The 19,371-nt window shown below is 41.6% G+C and overlaps 1 protein-coding gene across 1 annotated transcript in view; it reads left to right on the forward strand.

The window, feature by feature from the left end:
* The window catches only part of ADAMTS17 (ADAM metallopeptidase with thrombospondin type 1 motif, 17), a 409,319-nt gene that overhangs the window by 99,235 nt on the left and 290,713 nt on the right, over window positions 1–19,371 (forward strand). Inside the window, exon 7 of the mRNA XM_010845854.1 lies at window positions 854–897. Coding sequence (XP_010844156.1) covers window positions 854–897 — 44 coding nt within the window. The remainder of the gene's footprint in view (window positions 1–853; window positions 898–19,371) is intronic.

Below are 19,371 nucleotides of genomic sequence, written 5' to 3' on the forward strand. Positions count from 1 at the left end.
TTTCATTTGTCCACAGCCACGCACCTGGGAGATCCTAGGGAGCTCTAAAGAACATAACTTTTTGTTTGTTTGTTTGTGCCACATAGCATGTGGGATCTTAGTTCCCTGACCAGGGATTGAACCCCAGTGCCCTGCATGGGGAGTGTGGAGTCTTAGCCACTGGACCCCCAGTGTGTTAGCTGCTCAGTCATGTCCAACTCATTGCAACCCCATGAACTATAGCCCGCCAGGCTCCTCTGTCTGTGGGATTCTCCAGGCAAGGTTACTGGAGTGGGTTGCCATTCCCTTCTCTATGGATCTTCCTAACCCAGGGATTGAACCTGGTTCTCCTGCATTGCAGGCATATTCTTTACCATCTGAACCACCGGGGAAGTCCCAAAATATAACTTTTAGAAATGACTTTTTTGTTGTGTTCTCATGTAAGTGATATATGGTCATTCAAGCATATAAAACTAATTCCTGCGCAAGCAGAGTAACTTCGGAAGTCACTGTAGTGTGATGATAGTGACAAATAATTGTCTCTGATAGATGATTTGGTAAGTATCTTCTGCAACTTCCATCATTGGATGGAGTCGTTCCAGCAACTAAGTGTTAGGTGTGGAATAGTTTAGTTATGAAAAGAGGGTCTTATGTGGGGTTTACTGGGCCTATCAGCTGGAAATGTGGCTAATCTTGGCAAAAAAAAAAAAAAAAAAACACTGCTAGTTATTATTTTTCATTATAATTCATGACAAATAAAGTAATAACTTTGTTATCGGCAAGACAAGTAATCAAAATTAATTGACATGTTTTCTTCTCCCATTCTTGGAGGTACTGCACACACCTTACTATGTCTTTTTAAAAATTTTTTTAGGACAGATTTCTGCGTACACAAAGATGAGCCTTGTGACACCGTTGGTAAGTTTAGAGTTAAAATAATAACTCCATACTCTCTGATAATGTGGACACTTGATAAGCCTTCCAGTCTGAAAGCGCCATCCTTAGAGAAGCTGTGCCTTTTCTGTTACCTCTTTTTTTGGTAAATTTGGCCTTTGATTTTATTTTACTTTTCTTCTTTCCTAAAAAGTTTTGTAATTTCTTATGGCATAAGTCATCTAGACAGGGTTAATAAGGAAGAAATGAAAAGTGCAGTCCAGGGGAGGAGCCTCCAGGCTGCCCCGAGGTGACTAGTTGGGTTGCACTTGGCTGAGCCTGTTGGTCACCAGTAAGGAGGGGGACCTCACTGAATTACACGATTGTCATGAGACAGAAGCTTCACCAAGTGTCCTCAGAGATGAGATGTGACTGCGGGGTTGTGGGACTGGTGTGTTCCCCCAGCCTTGGCCCCAGGCCCATCGCTTTCTGGTTGAACGGTAGCAATGCTGATCCGTAACACAGGAAAACACGGTTTCCCTCGCCCCCGCCCTTCGGCCTGTACCACCTTCCCCACGTTCCCCTACACTGCTGTTTTCTTTCTCTCCTGTCCCCAGTTTTCTTTCTCTCCTGTCCCCAGTTATGTCTGGCTTGCTCTAGACCCCTCATAGATTTCAAATTGGAACCGGTCTTTGGGTGCAGGAATAGAGTACTTGGTTTAGGGGAAATACCAAGAGATTGCCAGTTTTGTCTGCTGTAGCACAAATTTCTGTTCACTAGGAGGTTGAAATATTGCACCATCAGAAGCACAGTTTGGAACTGAAATTATAGGAAAAGTGAAGGAAAATGGTATAGAATTGAATATATCTATTATTGTGAAATTCAGATATTACACAGAGAAGGCAATGGCACCCCACTCAAGTACTCTTGCCTGGAAAATCCCATGGATGGAGGAGCCTGGTGGGCTGCAGTCCGTGGGGTTGCGAAGAGTCGGACACGAGTGAGCAACTTCACTTTCACTTTTCACTTTCATGCATTGGAGAAGGAAATGGCAACCCACTCCCTCGTTCTTGCCTGGAGAATCCCAGGGACGGGGGAACCTGGTGGGCTGCCGTCTATGGGGTCACACAGAGTCGGACACGACTGACGCGACTTAGCAGCAGCAGCAGCAGCAGATGTTACAAACCTGTGCTTCCCTTTGAGTCCTGGCAGCAGGTAATCCCGAGCCTTTGCTCTGGCTCTGCCACATATGAGCTGGGTGACCTTCAGTGAAGTGAAGTCACTCAGTCGTGTCCTACTCTTTGCAACCGCATGAATTATAGCCTGCCAGGCTCCTCTGTCCACGGGATTTTCCAGGCAAGAATACTGGAGTGGGTTGCCATTTCCTTTTTCAGGGGATCTTCCCAACCCAGGAATCGAACCCAGGTCTCCCGCATTGCAGGCCGATTCTTTACCGGCTGAGCCACAAGGGAAGCCCTTAGTAAATCTCCATAATCCATAAAATGGTCACTTTGGACAAGGTCACTTACAAGGTCTTTCCAAATCTTGTAGAATGGTAGCTAACATTTATGTCGCATTTCAGAATTTAAAAATGATTTTTTTATACTATACTTTATCAATCCTCTAAAGTCTGAGAACTAAGTGTTAAAAACCAACTAACCAATCATGCTTTGTTATTTGGGAGCTGTCTCCATAATGGAATTACTAGACAAATGCAACGTATAGTAGGCTTCAGCAGAGGGTTAGCTGATGCCCGTCTGAGTCTGATTCACACTGTAGAGGACTGAGGACTGGGGTATGTCCATCTCTGGCAGTCCCCTGCCAGGACTGCCAAAGCATAAGCTACCTGGAGGACTGTCTGCTCTGTCCCAGTGTTTACAGGTCAGCTCTGACAGCTTTAACCCATGTGTTGTGTCCTTTAGCAGGGCTAGAGAGGCTGGGTCACCACTGTTAACTGAATGAAAGAATAAAATTGAATGCAAATGAATGGATGCCAATATTTTTGAGTGGTGTGCATCTGATGAAATGGTTTTCTTTCATGTAATTTAGAGCCAGCTTTAATTTTTTTTGAATATATCACTTTCATATCTGCACCGCAGCTGGCTCTCTCATGTGTCCTTCCCTCATCTAAACCACATCCCCGTGTGACCTATATTCATCTGCTAGGCAGTTATAGCAAAATATCATGACTGGGGGGCTTAAACACAGACAGTTATTGCCTCACAGTTTTGGAGGCTGGACGTTCAGAACCAGAACATCCACAGGCTCGATCTCTCCTGGAGCCTCCCTGCTTGGCTTGCAGATGGCCGTCTCCTGCTTGTGTCCTCACCTGCCTTCTTTCTGTGTATACCTGTGCCCCAAACTCCTCTTTTTATAAGGACACCACTTATATTCGATCACAGCCCCACTCTGATGACCTTATTTAAGCTTAATTACCTCTTCAAAGTCCCCGTCCCCAAATATCTCCACGCTGAGGGTTGTGGCTTCAACTTACAGTTTTTGGGAGGACACAGTGCAATCCATAATGTTACTCATTGACACTTAACCACATACTGTCAGTTTCTTTAAAAACAGTCACAAAACCCACATGGTGTTTGTTAGTATACATTTATCCTAATATGTCACAATTTACTTGTATCAAGTTAGCCAGTAAGAATAATGGGTGCATTTGATGAAAATAATAATTTGAACACTGGGCTTATGGAAGTCTTACAGCAGTCTCATCCAGTTTACTTCTATACTTTTTTACCTTCATATTTTGAAATGATTATAGAAGTTCTTTAAGCTGTCAAAATAGTACGGAAAAGTCTCTTATCAATCATTCGGCTTCTTGTAGTGACATCTTGCACAACTAGTGGATTTCCAAAACCAGGAAACTGATTGGCAGGATGCAGTGAACTAGACTACAGTCTTGTTCAGGTTTCACTGATTTTTGCATTCATTCATTTTAGGGTTTGTTTTTACCTGTTGTTCCATGACATTTTATCATGTGTAAATTCGTCCATCCACTTCAACAATCAAGAGCAAAACTGGTTCGTCCCTTCCAAGCAGTTCCCTTAGGCTGGCCCTGAATCACCCTTTCCTTCCCTGTCTTTCCCTAATCCTGGCTACTACTTATCCATAATCTGTCACTATGATTTTGTCATTCCAGCATCCCACAGAGTGGAAAAATAATCTGAATCACATAGATATGCGGTTGCCAATGCCAGGAGATTTTGAGCAGCTGCCTCAAATCTCAGAATCCAGCTGTAGTAGGAGGGGCTGTCCTGAGTCCTTTAGAAAATGAAATAGTCTGGTACCTTGAGAAACTGGGGAAGCTTGGTGTTTATCAACATTTTATATTTGGTATGTAGTAGTGTTGTTTTTTTTTTTTTTTTTTTTTTTGCCTTGTTGTTTTATTTAGGATATAACTTACAGGAAGTAAAGAGTACACATCTTGATGGATTTAAAACATTGATGCCTATACTTGTTTTCTATCTTACTTATTGAAATAATTTTAAAGGAGTGTTTTGAGTTCAGTCTTAATCTATTTTTTAAAATTGTGGTAAAATATATATATAACATGAAATTTACCATCCTAACCATTTTTTAGTGGGTAGTTCAGTGGCATTAAGTGCATTGTTGTGTAATCATATCCCTGTACTCTCAGAGCAATACTCATAATAAGATATGGAATGTTCTCAGCCCCCAGAAGGTTCCCTCATGCTTCCTTCAAGTCCTCCAGAGGTGTGCCTCCAAAGGTAAACTACTATTATAAATGTTTAAATCCCTGTTTTTTAACAGTAATTTTAAAATAGTTTAAACTTCGAAGTTAAATTTGAGTGATTCATTTGAAGAATCTCTGAGGTACTGAGTGGAGCTCGGGGTTCTATGAATAGTACCTCCCTCTACACTGCTCAGTCTGCATTAGCTCAGCTCCCCAGACAGGATTTCTGACTGTGGAGACAAACAGAAGGGCGTCTGTCAGAAGTGGGACTGACCCAGGCTAGAGGACCTGCTTGGAACACAGCTAGCACCTGAGGGAGCCCAGCAGGGCGAGGCCTGCGCAGAGGTCGGTGGCCGGGCTGTGGGGAATGGCCCCCTCAGCCACCGTGTCCCCGCTTCTGAGGCCTGCCCTCGATCACGTGACTGCCTCTCTCTACCCTGACCTGAGTGGGGGCGAGGGGGCTCTGGCCCTTCGGGGAGACACAGGGGAGACCCAGGCACGTCCACCATGCATGTGTGTACTGGGGGTCTGCCGAGAGGGTGCTTAACCAAGGAAGGATGGTGCTGATGGCCAAGGATGACAGTGCCCTCTGCACGTCTGAGCTTTTAGTAAAGACTGAAGCCCGAGACGCCGACGTGTCATTTGTGCACATTGCAGGGTTCCTACTGACACAGGCGAGGGGGCTTCCCTGACCCCGATTCTAAGGCAGTCCCGACTCCTGCAGGGGTGAGGCCACACCAAGTGGCTCCACATTGGCCAGGAGCTTGGCTGAGCAGACAAGTGGACACAGTTTTAAATAATTGTGCCAGGTAGACCCTCCCACCCTGTTAGGCTACTGTGGGAGGGAAGGGAAGATACCTAAGGGTCCCACTCACCTCCAGCTTGGGGGAAGACACACCCAAGGAGAACTGAAGACAACTCTTGAGGCAGGAGAATCTGGGAAAGCAGGCTTCTTCTCTAACAGAAGCAGCTGCTGCCTCACTGTGGTCCCTATGGGGCATGTTTCAGACTTGCCTTTGTGGGGTGTGGCCTTTCCTCTGTTGAGTTGCTTCATCCTCCAATATCTGCTTGCCTGCCACCATCCTGATGCTGAGGGCTCCTAGGTGAGAAGAGGGTGCCGGGAAGTGCAGGGCTGTGGGCGTGGGAGATCTCTGAAGGCTGTGCTGATCCTTTGCTCTCCTCCTCCCCCACCCCCAGGCCTCTCTGTGGTCCAGGCATGATCAGCCATGTCTCTCCACAGCCTGGCTGACCAGACGCATCTTTTTTTTTCAATTTATCTACTTTTAATTGGAGGATAATTGCTTTACAATAATGTGTGGGTTTTTGGCATACAACAATATGAAGCAGCCCTAGGTATAAATATGTCCACTCCCTCTTGAACCTCCCTCCCACCTCCCAATCCATCCCACCACTCTAGGTTGTCAAAGAGCACTAGTTTGAGCTGATTTTATCATGTAGAAAATTCTGCCTGGCTATCTATTTTTCATATGGTAATACATATGTTTCCATGGTACTCTTTCAATTCATCCCACTCTCTCCTTTGCCTACTGTGTCTACAGTTCCGTTCTGTATGTATGCATCTTCATTGCTGCCCTGCAAATAGGTTCATCAGTACGATCTTTCTAGAGTCCAGGTATATGCATTAATATCGACATTTGGTTTTCTCTTTCGGACTCATTTCATTCTGAATCATAGGCTCAAGGTTCATCCAATTCGCTAGAACTGGCTCAAATGTGTTCCTTTTGATAGCTGGGTAATATTCCATTTTGCATATGTACCAAAACTTCTTTATCCGTTCATCTGTCGATGGGCATCTAGGTTGCTTTCATGTCCTACCTGTTGTAAATACTGGTACAGTGAGCACTGGGGTACATGTGTCTTTTTCAGTTATGATTTTCTCAGGGTATATGCCCAGTAGTGGGATTGTTGGGTCATATGATAGTTTAGTTCCTAGATTTTTAAGGACTCTCCATACTGCTCTCCATAGTGGCTGTATCAATTTATATTCCCACCAGCAGTGCAAGAAGATTTTCTCCACACCCTCCCAGCATTTATTGTTTGTAGACTTTTTGATGATGGCCATTCTGACTGGTGTGAGGTTACATCTCATTGTAGTTTGGATTTGCATTTCTCTAATAACGAGTGACGTTGAGCATCTTTTCATGTGTTTATTAGTCATTTGTATGTATTCTTTGGAGAAATGTCTGTTTAGGTCTTTGGCCCGCTTTTTGATTGGGCTGTTTATATTTCTGGTATTGAGTTGCATGAGCTGCTTGTGTATTTTGTAAATTAATCCTTTGTCAGTTATTTCATTTGCTATTATTTTCCACTATTCTGAGGGTTGTCTTTGCACCTTGTTTATAGTTTCCTTTAAAAATTTTCCACAGTTTATTGTGATACACACAGGCAAAGGCTTTGGCGTAGTCGATGAAGCAGAAGTAGATGTTTTTCTGAAATTCTCTTGATTTTTCTATAATCCAGCAGATGTTGGCAATTTGATCTCTGGTTCCTCTGCCTTTTCTAAATTCAGCTTGCACATCTGGAAGTTCTTGGTTCATGTACTGTTGAAGCCTAGATTGGAGAATTTTGAGCATTACTTTGCTAGTGTGTGAGATGAGTACAATTGTGTGGTAGTTCGAACATTCTTTGGCATTGCCTTTATTTGGGATTAGAATGAAAACTGATCTTTTCCAGTCCTGTGGCCATTGCTGAGTTTTCCAAATCTGCTGGCCTGTTGAGTGCAGCACTTTTCACAGCATCATCTTTTAGGATTTGAATTAGCTAAGCTGGAATTTCATCACCTCCACTAGCTTTGTTCGTAGTGGTGTTTCCTTAGGTCCACTTGACTCCAGGATGTCTGGCTCTGGGTAAGTGATCACACCATCATGGTTATCTGGGTCATGAAGACTTTTTTTTATAGTTCTGTGTATTCTTGCCACTTCTTAATATCTTCTGCTTCTGTTAGGTCCATACCATTTTTATCCTTTATTGTGTCCATCTTTGCATGAAATATTCCCTTGGTATCTCTAATTTTCTTGACGAGATCTCTAGTTTTTCCCATTCTATTGTTTTCCTCTATTTCTTTGCATTGATCACCTAGGAAGGCTTTCTCATCTCTCCTTGCTATTCTTCGGAACTCTGTATTCAGATGGGTATATCTTTCCTTTTTTCCTTTGCTTTTCACTTCTCTCCTCTTCTCAGCTATTTGTAAGGCCTCCTCAGACAACCATCTTGCCCTTTTGCATTTCTACTTCTTAGGGATGGTTTTGATCACTACCTCCTGTACAATGTTACAAACCTCTGTCCATAGTTCTTTAGGCACTCTATTGATCACATGTAATCCCTTGAATCTATTTGTTACTTCCACTGTATAATCATAAGGGATTTGATTTAGGTCGTACCTGAATGGTCTAGTGATTTTCCCTACTTTCTTCAATTTAAGTCTGAATTTTTGCAATAAGGAGTTCATAATCTGAGCCACAGTCAGCTCCTTCATAATCTGAGCCACAGTCAGCTCCTGGTCTTATATTTTCTGACTGTATAGAGCTTATCCATCTTCAGCTGCAAATAATAGAATCAATCTGATTTTGGTATTGACCAACTGGTGGTGTCCATGTATAGACTTGTACCTTGTGTTGTTGGAAGAAGGTAATGGGAATACCAGACCACCTTACCTGCCTTCTGAGAAATCTGTATGCAGGTCAAGAAGCAGGAGATAGATCTGGACATGAAACAATGGACTGGTTCCAAATTGGGAAAAGAGTATGTCAAGGCTGTATATTGTCACCTTTTGCTTAGAATTCCAAATTCCATGGACTGTACAGTCTAATGGGTCACAAAGAGTCAGACACAATTGAGTGACTTTCAGTTTGGACTTCCCTGATAGCTCAGTTGGTAAAGAATCCACCTGCAATGCAGAAGACCCTGGCTTGATTCCTGAGTCAAGAAGATCTGCTGGAGAAGGGATAGGCTACCCAGTCCAGTATTCTTGGGCTTTTCTGTGGCTCAACTGATAAAGAATCTGCCTGCAGTGTGGGAGACCTGGGTTTGATCCCTGTGTTGGGAAGATCCCCTGGAGAAGGAAAAGGCTGCCCACTCCAGTATTCTGGCCTGGAGAATTCCATGGACTGTATTCCATGGGGTTGCAGAGTCGGACAGCTTCACTCACTTTGCTTATTTAATTTATATACAGAGTACATCATACAAAGTGCCAGGTTGGATGAAGCACAAACTGGAATCAAGATTGCAATGAGAAGTATCAATAACCTCAGATGTGCAAATGATACCACCCTTATGGCTGAAAGGGAATAGGAACTAAAGAGCCTCTTGATGAAAGTTAAAGAGGAGAATGAAAAAGTTGGCTTAAAACTCAGCATTCAAAAAACAAAGATCATGGCATCCAGTCCCATCACTTCATGATAAATAGATGAGGAAACAATGGAAACAGTGACAGACTTTCTTTTCTTGGGCTCCAAAATCACTGCAGATGGTGACTGCTGTCATGAAATTAACAGAAGCTTGCTACTTGGAAGAAAAGCTATGACCAACCTAGACAGCATATTAAAAAGCAGAGATATTACTTTGCTGTCAAAGGTCCATCTAGTCAAAGCTATGGTTTTTCCAATAGTCATGTATGGTTGTGACAGTTGGCCCATAAAGAAGGCTGAGTGTCAAAGAATTGATGTTTTTGAACTGTGGTGCTGGAGAAGATTCTTGAGAGTCCCTTGGACTGCAAGGAGATCCAACTAGTCTATCCTACAGAAAATCAGTCCTGAATACTCATTGAAAGGACTAATGCTGAAGCTGAGACTCCAATACTTTGCCCATCTGAAGTGAAGAATTGACTCACTGGAAAAAACCCTGATGCTGGGAAAGATTGAAGGTGGGAGGAGAAGGGGACAACAGAGGTTGAATGGCATCACCGACTCAATGGACATGAGTTTGAGTAAACTTCGGGAGTTGGTGATGAACAGGGAAGCCTGGCTTGGGGTCAAAGAGTCAGGCATGACTGAGCGACTGAACTGAACTGATAGTTTCCTTTGCTATGTAAAACTTTTAAGTTTAATTAGGTCCCACTTGTTATTTTGTTTTTATTATTTTATCTGTACCCTGGATGGCGGGTCACAGGATCTTGCTGTGATTTATGTCAAATAGTGTCCTACATATGTTTTCCTCTAAGATTTTGATGGTCTCTGGTCTTCCATTTAGGTTTTTAGTCCTTTTTTAGTTTATCTGTGTGTATGGTATTAGAAAGTGTTCTAATTGCATTCTTTTACACACAGCTGTCCTGTTTTCGTAGCACCACTTATTGAAGACTGTCTTTTCTTCATTGTGTATCTTGCCTCCTCTGTCAAAGATGAGGTGTCCACAGGTGCACGGGTTTATCTCTGGCCTTTCTATCTTGTTCCATTGGTCTATATTTCTGTTTTTGTACCAGTACCAGACTGTCTTGTTGACTGTAGCTTTGTAGTCTAGTATAAAATCAGGAAGGTTGATTTTTCCAACTCTGTTCTTTTTTCTCAAGATTGTTTGCATATTGGGGGTCTTTTGTGTTTTCATAAAAATTGTGAATTTTCTTTTTGTTCTAGTTCTGTGAAAAATGCCATTGGTAATTTGATAGGGATTGCTTAGAATATGTAGTTTGCTTTGAGTAGTATGGTCATTTTCACAATATTGTTTCTTCCAGTCCAAGAACATGGTATATCTCTCCATCTGTTTGTGTTAGCTTTGATTTCTTTCATCAGTGTCTTTTAGTTTTCTGTATACAGCACTTTTATCTCCCTAGGTAATTTTATTCATAGATTTTTTTTTTCTTTTTGTTGCAGTGGTATATGGGATTGATTCCTTAATTTTCTTTCTGAGTTTTCATTGTTAATGTATCGGAATGCAAGTGGTTTCTGTGTATTGATTTTGTATCCTGTTACTTTACTAAATTCACTGATTGCCTGTGTGTCTGCTTAGTCACCCAGTCGTGTCCAAGTCCTTGCTATCCCATGAACTGTAGCCCACCATGCCCATTTGTCCATGGAATTCTCCAGGCAAGGATATTGGAGTGGATAGCAGTTCTCTTTTCCAGAGGATCCTTTCCTCATAGGACTAGGAACAAAAAAAGAATATTGCTTCTTGCTATTTTTATTCAACATTGCTGTGGAGGTTCTATCCATGGCAATTCACTGATTATCTCCAATAATTTTCTGATAGTATCCTTAGGGTTTTCTTTGTATAGCATCATTTTATCTGCAAACGGTGAGAGTTTTACTTCTTCTTTTACAGTCTGGATTCCTTTTATTTCTTTTCCTTCTCTGATTGCCATGACTAGGACTTCCAAAACTATGTTGAATTATAGTGATGAGAGTGGGCAATTTTGTCTTTTTCCTGATCTTAGAGGAAATACTTTCAGTTTTTCACCATTGAGAATAATGTTTGTTATGAGTGTATTAAATATGGCCTTTATTATATTGTATTTATCTATGCCCATTCTGAAGAATTTTTATCATACATGGGTGCTGAATTTTGTCAAAAGCTTTTTCTGTATCTATTGTGATTATCATATGACTCTTACATTTAAATATGTTAATATGGTGTATCACATTGATTGATTTGCAGATATTGAAGAATTCTTGCATCTCTTGGACAAACCCAACTTGATCATGATGTATGGTTCTTCCAATGTGTTGTCGGATTCTGTTTGCTAGAATTTTATTGAGGATTTTTCCATCTATATTCATCAGTGATATTGACCTGTAATTTTTTTTTTTTGTGATGTCTTTATCTGGTTTTGATATCAGGGTGATGGTGACCTCATAGAATAAGTTTGAAACTGTTCCTTCCCCTTCATTTTTTGGGAAGAGTTTGAGAAGGATAGGCATAAGCTTGTCTCTAAACATTTGATAGAATTCACCTTGAAACTGTCTGCTCCAAGGCTTCTGTTTTTTGGAGATTTTTGATCACAAATTCAATTTCAGTGCTTATGATTGACTTGTTCATAATTTCTATTTCTTCCTGGTTCAGTCTTGGAAGGTTGAAGTTTTCTATGAATCTGTCCATTTCTTCCAGGTTGTCTTTTTATTGGCATATAGTTGCTCATAATGGTCTCTTAGGATTCTTTGTATTTCTGCATTATCTGTTGTAACCTCTCCTTTTTCATTTCTAATTTTGTTGATTTGAGTCTTCTCCCTTTTTTTCTTGATGAGTTTGGCTAACTGTAACTTTATTTATCTTAAACAACCAGCTTTTAGTTTTATTAATCTTTACTTTTGTCTCCTTCATTTCTTTTCTGTTAATTTCTGTTCTGATCTTTATGATTTCTATCCTCATACTAGCTTTGGGGGTTTTTTGGTTCTTTTTCCTGTTGTTTTAGGGTAAAGTTAGGTTGTGTATTTTATGGTTTTTCTTGTGTCTTGAGATAGGATTGTATTGCTATAAATTTCCCTCTTAGAACTGTTTTTGTTGCATCCCTTAGGTTTTGAGTCATTGTGTTTTCATTGTCATTTGTTTCTAGAAATTAAAAAAATTTTATTTTGTTTTTTGTTTTACTGTGTTTGTTTTAATCAGCTTTAATGCCATAACAAGCAGTTAGTGGGATCTTGCTTCCCCAGCCAGTGATGGGGCCTGAGCCTCTGGGGTGGGAGTGCTGAGTTCAGGGCACTAAATTGCCAGAAAAGTTCTGATCCCAGGGAGTATTAATTAGTGATAACTCCTACAAAGACTCCAGCTGTACCCAAGACCCAGCATCACCAAACTTTCAGCAGCACTCAGTATAGGATGCTTGACCCAAACAACAAGCAAGATACACACAAACCTAATCATCTGCAGACAGACTTTCCACAGACACCCCTAAACATACCACCTCACACAGCCCTGCCCACCAGAGGGAAAAAACTCACCTCCTCCGACCAGAATGTAGGCACAAGTCCCTCCCAACATGAAGCCTAAACAAACCACGGGACCAACCTCACTCACCGAGGGCACAGACCAAAAGGAAGAACTACAACTATATAGCCTGGAGAAAGGGGACCTCAGACACAGTAAGTTGGAGTAAAAAAACAGAGAAATATTAGGCAAATGAAGAAACAAGGTAAAAACTCACAAGACCAAATAATCGAGGAAGAAATAGGCAAACTACTTGAAAAAGAATTCAGAGTAATGGTAGTAAAGATTACCTAAAACCTCAACAATAGAACAGAGTGCAAGAGTCAGTTAACACACTTAACAAGGAGCTAGAAGAAGTAAAGAATAAACAGAGACAAACAATACAATTACTGAAATTAAAAATACCCTGGAAGGAATCAGTAGCAGAATAACTGAGACAGAAGATAGATACATGACATGGAAGAGAGTACAGTGAAAATAACTGCTGAAGAGCAGAATAAAGTAAAAAGAATTGAGGATAGTCCCAGAGAGCTCTGGGATGATATTAAATATATGATGATATTAAATTCAAATTATAGGGGTTCCAGAGAAGAAAAGTAAAAGAAAGGATCTGAGAAATTTTTTGAGGAGATTATAGTTGAAAATTTCCCTAACATGGGAAAGGAAATAGTCAGGTCCAAGAAGTGCAGAGAGCCCCACAAAGGATAAACCCAAGGAGAAACACACAAAGACACATACTAATCAAAGTAACAGATTAAACACAAAGAAAGAATATTAAAAGCAGCAAGGGAAAGCAACAAGTAACATACAAAAGAAGCCACATACAATTAACAGCTGATCCTTCAGCAGAAACTCTACAGGCCAGAAGGGAATGGCAGGATATATTTAAAGTACTGAAAGGGAAAAATCTACGCCAAGGATACTCTACCCAACAAGGATATCATTCAAAATTGTTGGAGAAATCAGAAACTTTACAGACAAGACAAAGTTAAGAGCATTTAGCACCACCGAACCAGCTTTACAGCAAATGTTAAAGGGACTTCTATAGGCTGGAAACACAAGAGAAGGAAAAGAACGACAAAAACAAACCAAAAGCAATTAAGAAAATGCCAATAGAAATATCAGTTCAGTTCACTCTGTCATGTCCGACTATTCACAATGCCGTGGACTGCAGCATGCCAGGCTTTCCTGTCTATCACCAACTCTCAGAGCTTGCTCAAACACATATCCATTGAGTCACGATGCCATCTAACCATCTCATCCTCTGTTGTCCCCTTTCCCTCCTGCCTTCAGTCTTTCCCAGCATCAGGGTCTTTTCCAATGAGTCAGTTCTTTGCATCAGGTGGCCAAAGTATTGGAGCTTCAGCTTCAGCATCAGTCCTTCCAATGACTACTCAGGACAGATTTCCTTTAGGATGGACTAGTTGGATCTCCTTGCAGTCCAAGGGACTCTCAACTGTCTTCTCCAACACCTCAGTTCAAAAGCATTAATTCTTAGGCACTGGGCTTTCTTTATAGTCCAAATCTCACATCCATACATGACTACTGGAAAAACCATAGCTTTGACTAGATGGACATTTGTTGACAAATAATGTCTCTGCTTTTTAATATGCTGTCTAGGTTGGTCATAGCTTTTCTTCCAAGGAGCAAGCATCTTTTAATTTCATGACTGCAGTCACCATCTGCAGTGATTTTGGAGCCCAAGAAAAGAAAATCTGTCACTGTTTCCATTGTTTCCCTATCTATTTGCCAGGAAATGATGGGACTTGACGCCATGATCTTTGTTTTTTGAATGTTGAGTTTTAAGCCTTTTTCACTCTCCTCTTTGAGTTTCATCAAGAGGCTCTTTAGTTCTTCACTTTTTGCTATAAGGGTGGTGTCATCTGCATATCTGAGGTTATTGATATTTCTTCCTGCAATCTCAATTCCAGCTTGTGCTTCATCCAGCCTGGCATTTCGCATAATGTACTCTGCATATAAATTAAATAAACAGAGTGACAATATATAGCCTTGATGTACTCCTTTTCCTATTTGGAACTAGTCTGTTATTCCATGTCTGGTTCTAACTGTTGTTTCTTGGCCTGCATACAGGTTTCTGAGGAGGTAGTTAAGGTGGTCTGTTATTCCCATTTCTTTAAGAATTTTCCACAGTTTGTTGTGATCCACACAGTCAAAGGCTTTGGCATAGTCATTAAAAGCAGAAATAGATGTTTTTCTGGAACTCTCTTGCTTTTTTGATGATCCAACGGATGTTGGCAATTTGATCTCTGGTTCCTCTGCTGCTTTTTAATCTAGCTTGAACACTTGCAAGTTCATGGTTCATGTACTATTGAAGCCTGGCTTGGAGAATTTTGAGTATTATTTTGCTGGCATGTGAGATGAGTGCGATTGTGCAGTAGTTTGAGCATTCTTTGGCATTGCCTTTCTTTGGGATTGGGATGAAAACTGACCTTTTCCAGTGGCTTCTGCTGAGTTTTCCAAATTTGCTGCCATATTGAATGCAGCACTTTCATAGCAACATCTTTTAGAATTTGAAATTGCTCAATTGGAATTTCATCACCTCTACTAGCTCTGTTTATAGTGGTGCTTCCTAAGGCCCACTCGACTTTGCACTCCAGGATGTCTGGCTCTAGGTAAGTGATCACATCATTGTGGTTATCTGGATCATTAAGATCTTTTTTGTTTAGTTCTTCTGTGTATTCTTGCCATCTCTTCTTAATATCTTCTGCTTCTGTTAGGTCAATAGGAACATATATATCAGTATATATGGATATATACAGTATAATAGGAACATATGTATCAGTAATTACTGTAAATATAAGTGAGTTAATCACTCCAACCAAGAAACACAGACTGGCTCAATGGATACAAAACAAGACCCATATATGTGCTGTCCACAAAAGACTCACTTTAGATCTAGAGACACATAGAAACTGAAAGTGAGAGGGTGGAAAAAGATATTCCATGCAGACAGACATCAAAAGAGAGCCAGAGTAGTAATTCTCATATCAGACAAAATAGAACTTAAAGAATATCAGGATAAATAAGGAAGGATCCTACATAATGATCAAGAGATCAACTCAAGAAGAAGATATAATAGTTGTATATATTTACGGACCTAAAATAGGAGGACCTTAATACATAAGGCAAACATTAATAGACGTAAAAGGGGAAATTGACAGTAATACAGTATTAGTAGGGAACTTTAACATTTAACTTACACCAATGGACAGATCATCAAAACAGAAGATGAATAAGGAAACACAAGCTTTACATGACACATTAGACCCCATGGACCCAACTGATATCTTCAGGACATTCCATCCAAATGCAGAAGAATACACTTTCTTCTCAAGTGCACATGGGACATTTTCCAGGATAGATCACATATTGGGTCACAAATCAAGCCTCAAAATAATTTAAGAAAGTTGAAGTCATATCAAGCATCATTTCTGACCACAATGCTATGAGTCTAGATATCAACGATAGGAAAAAACTGTAAAAAACACAAACATGTGGAGAGTAAGTAATACATTTCTAAATAACCAACAGGTTACTGAAGACCAGACACGTTTTAATTATGGTCAGGAGATGTGGGATGTTTGTCCTGCTCCTGTCCTCAGCTGTAGGTTGAGCTATGGTCAGGTTTTTTTGACAGCCTAATTCAAGGGCTTCCCTGGTGGCTCAGTGATAAAGAACCTGCCTGCCAGTGCAAGAGATGTGAGTTCAATCCCTGGGCCAGGAAGATCCCCTGCAGAAGGAAATAGCAACCCACTCCAGTATTCTTGACTGGGAAATCCCATGGACAGAGGAGATTGGTGGTCTACAGTCCATGGGGTCACAAAAGAGTTGGACACAACTTATTGACTAAACACAGCAAATTCAGGTTTCGTGAATTTAGTTTTAATTATCGAGATTTAGCTTTTTCCTTCCTTGGCCTCATAAAAGTTTTTAATTACTGGAAAATCCTCCCGTTTCCTCCCTCAGGAGAGGGATGTGATAATCCTACACAAAGGAAAATGGGAATACTCCACAAGCTTGTGAACTACGTCACGCAGCAGGCCAGGGAGAGGCTGCCAAGGGGCTCTGAGCCCAGGTGGTGTCCTGGGGCCCTGCTGCTCTGGCTTGATGGTCCCTTCCCATCAGTTCAGTTCAGTTCAGTCACTCAGTCATGTCCGACTCTTTGCGACCCCATGAATCACAGCACGCCAGGCCTCCCTGTCCATCACCAACTCCTAGAGTTCACTCAGACTCACGTCCATCGAGTCAGTGATGCCATCCAGCCATCTCATCCTCTGTCGTCCCCTTCTCCTCCCGCCCCCAATCCCTCCCAGCATCAGAGTCTTTTCCAATAAGTCAACTCTTCGCATAAGGTGGCCAAAGTACTGGAGTTTCAGCTTTAGCATCATTCCTTCCAAAGAAATCCCAGGGCTGATCTCCTTCAGAATGGACTGGTTGGATCTCCTTGCAGTCCAAGGGACTCTCAAGAGTCTTCTCCAACACCACATTTCAAGAGCATCAATTCTTCGGTGCTCAGCCTTCTTCACAGTCCAGCTCTCACACCCATACATGACCACAGGAAAAACCATAGCCTGGATATAGTTGTCCCCAAACTTTGATGGAGGACCCTTGCTTGTGTGACCCACAGCACTGTCACTGAGCTCCCTGAGAAATGTGTCTGAACCCAGGGACTATTCATAGATGTGGCCACTGACCGCCATGCAGCAGGCCCGTCTGTGAAGGAGGAAGGGAGCTTCACTGACAGGATAAGGGCGTCCAGGAATGAAGCAGCATCTCCTTCAGAAGTCTGTTTCAGGCCAGCCCTGCATGAGGCCACAGATGTAAAAAGTGCTGGGAGCCAGTGAGAGGTAAGGGAGGCTGGGGCTACAGTGTCATAACACTGCCCCAGCTGGGTTTTTATTCACTGCATGTATCAGGGAAGAAGAGAATTTTGAACTGTGTGATGTCATAATTTAAGGCTCAGACAGGAAAAAAGTAAGAGCAAGTTTTGTATATGAAAACAGACATCAGTACGTATATATCTGGCTGTACATTATCCCCTCTACAGTAGTTACTCTAGAGGACCATTTGCTTATTCCAGTCCTGGTGCTATGGCTGGAACTGTGGACACTCCCTTGTGGATTTCCTTCAGAGTGAGCATTCATCTTCTCTGTGTTCATGGTGTTGGTCAAGCTTCGTTTTGGTTTGCAACTGGAGAGATGTCAAATGTGCTGTTCGCTGAGTGAGGCTGGAAAATGTTTGAGGTAAAAATACAAAAGTTTTATTAGTCAGTCTCGAGTTTCTTTGTTTCTGGGGGCTTTGCTATTTGTTCATTTTACTTTACTTTGTTATTCCTTGAGACTTTACAGAAGTCACAATTCAGTTTTGCTTCAAGATTGTTTGTTAGAAGTCCTCTCACATGATTGCCTTCTGGGGAAACTGCCCCATTGAATAAACAAGTCCTGTTGTGTCCGTATCCTTACCTCATACCCATCTCATGGGCATGGCGCACCCTGCTTCAGTTTCAGGCTTATCCACACTATGTCTTTTGTGTTTTCTCTGAGAAATTTGCAAAGGAGAAGGCTTAACATTTAATGACATATTAGTTGTCCCAAATCAGACAACTTGAGGTCTTCAACAAATTCATCTGTTTGTCAGAAATTATGATTATAATTATGTTCTTGACCATCCTGTGATTTTTTGAGAGGTTTTATGAAAGATTTTAATTTGGGGAATAAAATATGCATGCACCTAGCAATTAGGGGTTCAGACTATTTGGGCAAGTGCTGCTTTCTTTATCATACAATAAAAAAATAGGTCATTCCCTTAAGAGAGTTAGGAAAGTCACATTCTATCAATGTTAGGGCTTTGCTCCCTGTAAATTCAGCTTGAATTTCTCAGCTAATAGGATTACTGGGAAAGCTAAAAAGTATATACAGTCTTTTCTTGGTATCCACGGGATTAATTCCAGGACCCCTGAGGATACCGAAGTCCATGGATGCCCAAGTCCCTTATATAAAGTGGCCTGGTATAACTCGGCCCTCTGTATCCGTAAGCTCTGCATCTGCAGATTTAATTAATTGCAGATGGAAGGGCTGAGTGTACTTGAGTAAACTAACTTTTTCTCTCACCATTAAGCTTTTTTTAGGCAGAGAGTATTTAATGAAAAATGCCAATTAAGTCGTGTCTGGATGTTGGAGATGGACTTTTAAAAGATTCTTTGTAAGAGCTCCAATTGCCTGAGGAAAACAAAGGAGGGCAAGAAAGGGGTGGTCACAGAGGGTTTCCTGCTGGTCACCTTGGGCGGGTGTCCTGTGGCGTGGCCTGAAGAGCCTGACTGTGGTGAATAAAAACGTGACTGTGCATATGTTTGTATACACAAGCCTAGGTGCATGTCTGCATGTGGAAGTGTGTGGTCTTTATACTTTCTGAACCTTAAAGTCTACATGGTGGGGTGGGGGGGCAGGGGGGAGTTCTTTTGCACCTATGAGTTTCCACACAGAACACAGCCTGAACCAGGGCAGGGGATTTTTATTTGGGGCTTGGCAGGAAGTCCACACTGAAACCAATGGCCCCAGGGGACCAAGTTAAATTTTTTTTTTCTTCTTCCTCATGCCAGGGTCATGACTAAAGTTACATAATGCTGAAATACTTTTAAAAATTGTGAAAATACATGGATATGTTTTTATGTGGGGTATCTTTGTTTTGTAACTACACAGAGACTACAGAACACTTGGTGATGCTTGATTGCCTTTTGGGCTGGACAGTAAGAGAGCTGAGCGAGAATGAATGGCCCCTGGAGGGTTCTGAGCCGTGGAGCCCCCCTCCTACCTTCAGGTTGGCGAGTGGGTGCCTTCCAGAGCTTTCCATAGGCCACTGGGCCATGCCTTCACAGTCTCTGTGCTGGGGTGGCCTGTGGGGGCAACTCTGAAGCAGATGCC

Source organism: Bison bison, unplaced genomic scaffold (genome assembly GCF_000754665.1).
Source record: "Bison bison bison isolate TAMUID 2011002044 unplaced genomic scaffold, Bison_UMD1.0 scf7180017864224, whole genome shotgun sequence".
NCBI lineage: Eukaryota > Metazoa > Chordata > Mammalia > Artiodactyla > Bovidae > Bison > Bison bison.